Source organism: Tupaia chinensis, unplaced genomic scaffold (assembly GCF_000334495.1).
Source record: "Tupaia chinensis unplaced genomic scaffold, TupChi_1.0 Scaffold000532_1, whole genome shotgun sequence".
Classification (NCBI taxonomy): Eukaryota; Metazoa; Chordata; class Mammalia; order Scandentia; family Tupaiidae; genus Tupaia; species Tupaia belangeri.
The window spans coordinates 6626017-6632016 of NW_006160045.1; the positions used below are offsets into that span (position 1 = coordinate 6626017).

The 6000-nt window shown below is 39.3% G+C and overlaps 1 protein-coding gene across 1 annotated transcript in view; it reads right to left on the reverse strand.

The window, feature by feature from the left end:
* Window positions 1-6000, reverse strand: part of LOC102484804 (kinesin-like protein KIF28P) — a 69123-nt gene that overhangs the window by 32819 nt on the left and 30304 nt on the right. Inside the window, 1 exon segment of the mRNA XM_006157239.3 lies at window positions 2061-2172. Within this exon segment, the coding sequence (XP_006157301.1) occupies window positions 2061-2172 (112 nt within the window).

Genomic DNA, 6000 nt, shown 5'->3' on the forward strand with positions numbered 1-6000 from the left:
AGGTCTGGAGACCAGCAGGTGGATGGTTGAGGCTCTGGACTCTCACATGGCTGACCATGGTTTGAGTCCTGGACCTGGCAGCTTTCTCTCTCTCTCTCTCTGGTGAGCACACGTGTCTGATAGCAAATGGAAAATAATAATGATAAATAAAATTAAATATTTTAAAACACAGTATCAAGTCTGGCTATTGACTTCAGAGTCATTGTTCTAGAATTCAGAAATCCAAACTGGAATCAGAAACAAACTTCTGATGACTTGGAGGTGGGCAGGGTCACTGAGGGTGATGGAGTCAGAGTGGTAGTGACTCATTGGACAGCACATAATCTATGGGCCTGGAGGCTCAGATCCAGAGGATTAAGGACCTGGTGGATAATTCTTGATATTTGTTTAACTTTGAAGCTTGTTCATTTACATCACCTTGTTCAATAATAATGGTAATATTTTCGGGTAGATGTTGCTATGGTCGCCACTTCAGAAATGAAGAAAACAAGGCATTAAGATCTTTGTACGAAAACTGGAATGGAGGCCATATAGACTCTAGAGTGTAGGTGTTGACCTTGCCATATGCTCTGTTTTCATTTCTTTCTGAGATAATCAGTGACCACCCCTCAACCTACTCCCTACCACAATTTTTGTTAAATCACTGTAATACCTTTAGTCCGACCTTCCTGTGTCTTACGGAAGTCATTCTGTTGGTCTCAGGTGACTGTGCATATCTGTTCAGCTCTGGTAGATTGAATGTTGTAGTCAGAAGGCATCTCATGTGCCTTCTGTTACCCCAGGTTTCTGGAGAATGTCCCATGGAAGCCCATAGGTAATTGACAACCAGAAAAGCTTTAAAATGAAAGTGTTTAGGGCCAGCCCCGTAGCCTGGTGGTTAAGGGAACTGGATCCCAAATGACTGACTGCAGTTCACATCCCAACAATGGTGGCTTGAAAAATACACTGGGCATGTGTGTGTGTGCGTGCCAAAATCCTGACAGGATGGAGAAAGGGATTGAGGCATGACCATGTCCTGTTCAGGGGTGCTTTCTCTCTCCCTCTCTCTATTTCTCTGTCATTCTCTGGTGAATGCATTTTCCCTTTGGCAATTAAAAAATGAAGTATTTAAAAATAGTTAGGCAAGATTAAATTATAAAAAGTAAAGCTGTGCTTTATTGTGAAATTTGGAGGGAAGTGCAGTAAAAAGTCACAGCAGGGAGCATTTCTCTCCTAACCAAGACAGCAGACCAGAGGCCTGCACAAGGCTGGCAGCAGAGGCCACTCAGTTCTATTCCTCTCTGCAGCTGAAGGGCAAACAGCCCTGATTTTAACACATTCCACGATGAGCCCACTTGTCAGACATTTAATAAGCAGAGCCCGGAGTGTTGAGATGACACAGTTAAACTACTCCCCAGGTTGAACACCTGCCGTGTAGGCCAGTGCATAGTGTGGTCAAGGTCACTGTCTCCCCCATAACTGACTGTGCAATTTGAGTCCTGGACCTGGTCGCTTGAAAAACCCACTTCAAATAGCAAGTACATGTACATGCATGCCCAAAATCCCCAAAAGAGAAATGGAGGAAAAGGGAGTGCCGTGTGACTATTCCCATGGGGAGGGGTGCTTTCTCACTCTCCTCCACCTTCTCCACTGGTCCCTCTCCAGTAAGCACATGTGCCTTCGGGCAAATTTAAAAACAAAACAAAATCACTCATATCTAACATAATCAAATGAATACCAACCTTATCATGAAATGACTGATGATTTAGAATAACATCACATTGCTAGTGTTATTTTTTTAAATTGTGTTACTGTTTTCTGATAATAAAAGTAATTTTTCCCTTGTAGAGAATCAGAAAATTATGTAAATGAATAAATAAAAAATTAAAATGGTTAAGTAGAAACTTTACTTGAGCACCGTAGTAGAAAGAATGCCTGGAGTCATAGGGTAAGAACGTGCTATGTCAATGCGAAGTGCTGCGTTACGGGTGTATTGAAAATAATTGTAATCCATCATAACAACAACACCAACAATAATAATAGCTGGATCAGTCTAAAATTTTATAAGAAAGTAATTTTACCAAAGTAGTTCTGCTATTCCCACCCAGAGCTGACTGGAGCAGTTTGGTCAGAACAGAATCTCTGTAGGGAATGTACAAGACTTTCTTCCCCATGGCTGCATCAGCCAAAGCACTGAATGAAAAAGAAAATACAAGACAACGAATTAAAAATATAAACCAAGAAGCAATCTGCCTCTAATCTCCTCTTTGATCCCATAAAGTTGATAATAATATCTAATAGTAGAGACACCTTCTGTACAAAGATACAAAAGCAAGATAGCTAACCAAAAAAGGCCACTGGATTCCCTCTCTGAAATCCACCCTGAGGAAACTACTGGGTCATCGGAAAAGTTATGACATGTTTTTCTTTCTTTCTTTCTTTCTTTCTTTCTTTCTTTTTTTTTGTTTCATGACATGTTTTTCTGTGCAAAATGCATTGTGACTTTTCCGACAACACTTTATAAAACAGATGGGGAACCCAGATCTGAGGAACTAACACACAACCTGTGAGGAAAACATTCATAGAAAAGAGACTGAATCTGAGGAAGAGGGTGGTCAGGCCCGGAAGTATGAAGACAGATTTGGGGAGTGATTTGAAGTCCTTTTCTTGCCTTAAAAAGACCCTCATAAAATTGGGACAATGACTACTGCCTGAGTGCAAGAGTGAGTAAAAATTTCCCACCCTACTCCAAGAAACCACAAAGAAAGCAGTGCTGGCATTGAAGAGAGTGGGGAGGGAGGAAATCTCATCAGTAAGAAATTATAGCGGTGGTATGGTAGTTAAGGTTCTGGACTCCTACATGGTCAACTACCATTCGAGTCCTGGACCTAGTGGCTTGAAAATTACAGCAGGCATGTGTATATACAAACTCAAAACCCTAGAGGAGAATGGAGGACAAGGGATTATGATGTGGCTATTTCCTTGTATGAGGTGATTTCTCACTTTTCTTCTCTCTCTGGTGAGCACATGCACCCTAGGCAAAAACCTTTTTTAAAAAATTATAGGAGTAGGCAGATGGTGTGGTGGTTAAGGTGCTGACCATGGTTTGAGTCCTGGACCTGGTGGCTTGCTTTCTCACTTTCTCTCTCTCTTTCTCATCAAATTAAATAATAATAATAATGATAAATTAAAGTAAATAAAGAATTAAAAAATTATAATCACAAGAAGAGAAAAGAAATGTATACAATTAATCTAGCAGATTTGGACATGGAAATTATCATTCAGGAAAGAAATATAATCATTGAAAGTAAAAATGCCATGAATTGATTTAACAGCAATAGCTGGAATGAACTAAACAGATTAGAAGAAAGTATACAAATTGCAACTCAGAGACACAGAGGTCAAAAGTGAGAGGGGCTGGCAGGTGATATGGTGGTTAAGGGTGCTGGATTCCCACATGTCCAACTGCGGTTCGAGTCCCAGACCTAGCGATTTGCTTTCTTGCTTTCCCTTTCTCTCTCTCTATCTGGTCAAATCTAAAAAAATAATAATAACAAATGGAATTAAATAAATAAATAAATCTTTTTTTAAAAAAGGGAAAAAAAGTGAGAGAAATATGACAGGACATAGAGAACAGAGTAATAAAGTCCAAATAGTCTCAATGAAGTCCCAGAAAAGAAGAAAAGAAAAATGTGCTGAGGAATTATGTGAGTATTAATGACTGAGAATTTTCTAGAACCAATGAAAATCACTAACCTATAGAGCTATGAAGGCCAAGGAATTCCAAGCAAGATCAATATAATACATTTACACTCAAATGTAACATAGTAAAACTGGAGAAGAGATAAAAAGTGCCAAGGGAAAAAGAGAGATTATCATTTTTCTTATTTTAAAGAATTATTTATTTTATCTATTGTTATTATTATTTAATTTGACCAAAGAGAGACAGAGAGAGAACAGGAAAGTGAGAAAGCAAGTCACAACAAGCTGTCAGGTCGGGGGCTTAAACTGCAGCCAGCCATGTGGGAGTCCAGCGCCTCAACCACTATACCAACTGCTGACCCCAAAAGATAGATTATCTTCAAGAAAATAGCAATTAGACAATCAGTAGAGAATGATAGAATGGTATCCTTTATGAGCTAAAGAAGAATACTGTCCATCAAAAATTCTATACCCAGGGGAACCAGCAGTTAGCGTAATGGCTATGTCGCTGGACTCCCACGTAGTCGACCGCGGTTCGTGTCCCGGACCCGGTGGCTTAAAACTCACGCCGGGCGCGTGTGCGTGCGTGCCCAAGATCCCAAGAGGAGAATGGAGGAGAAGGGATTGTGGTGTGACCATCCCCCCTGGGGGGTGATTTCTCGCTTTCTGTCTCTGTCTCTCTCTGTCTGTCTGGCGAGCACACGCGCCCTACAGTGAAAAATCTCTAAAAAAAAAAAAAAAAAATTCTATACCCACCAAAATTATCTTTCAAAAATGACATAAAGATGGGACCAGCAAGTGGCATAGTGGTTAAGGCACTAGACTTCCACATGGCCGACTGTGGTTTGAGTCCTGGACCTTGTGCTTGCTTTCTCACTTTCTCTCTCTGGTGAGCACATGTGCTCTATAACTAATTAAAAATAATAATAAATAAAATTATTTATATATCTTGGGTACACATGCACATGTGCCTGGCATGAGTTTAAGCCACTGGGTCCAGGACTTGAATCGCAGTTGATTACATGGGAGTCCAGCGATATAGCCATTATGCTAACTGCTGGTCCCAATTTAGTTAATTTATTTTAAGAGATTTTTTTTTTTTTTTTTGCTATAGGGCACATGTGTGCTCACTAGAGAGACAGAGACAAAGCGAAAGCATGAAATCATCCCCTGGGGCAATGGCACACCGCAATCCCTCTCCTACATTCTCCTCTCAGGATCTTGGGCACACATGCATGCACACTCACCTGGCATGAGTTTTAAGCTGCCAGGTCAAAAATTCAAACCACGGATGACTATGTGTGAGTCCAGCAATGTAACCATTATGTCATCTACTGGTTCCTATTTATTATTTTTTAATTTGATCAGAGAGTGACACACAAAGAAAAAGGAAAGTGAGAAAGCAAGTCACCAGTTCTAGGACTCAAACTGTGATAGGCCATGTGGGAGTGTAGCACCTCAACCACCATGCCAACTGCTGGCCCAAGATTAGATAATTCTTTATAAAAAAATGAGATAAAGTCATTTTAGCCAAACAAACTAAGAATTTGCCATCATCAGATCATCACTAAAAGAAATTCTAAACAATATATTTCAACCAGAAGAAAATTGACTTTAGGCAGCAGCTTTGGTGTACAAGAAGAAATTCATTTAAAAAAGAGGATTAGTTAATGATCACTGCATAAAATAGTAATATCTTATGGGGTTAAAGAAGAAACAAATTGAAATATATAAAATAATTACATATGTGGGACGTAAAGCTTTATATTATCCAGAACGAGGGACAAATATTAGTTATATTTAGACTTTGACCAACTAAACAGATTGAAAAGCCAAGAAACAGTTATGCATATTCTGAATTTTGGTATATAAGACATGGCATAGAAGACCACTGCAGAAAGGAGGGACTATTCAGCTGGAAAATTTGGTAATCTATAAGGAAAAAATAATGAAGAAAATTCCTACCTCACATCATATATAGAAATCAACTGAATAAAACTCAAATGTAATGCACATATAATGTTAATATAATGTGATACAAGTATAGTTTATATTACAAAGGTTAATATGTAATATAGGTAATTTTTTGACTGATTTTCTTAACACAAAAAACATAAAACATAAAGAGCAAGCATTAACTTCTACTCATCAATAGACACCTTAAAGAAAGTGAAAGGCAGGGCCAGCAGGTGGCGTGGTGGTTAAGTACCCTGGACTCCCACATGGCCGATCATGGTTTGAGTTACAGACCTGGTGTTTTCTTTTTTTTTTTTAGAGAGATTTTCGCTATAGGGCGCGTGCGCTCGCCAGACAGACAGA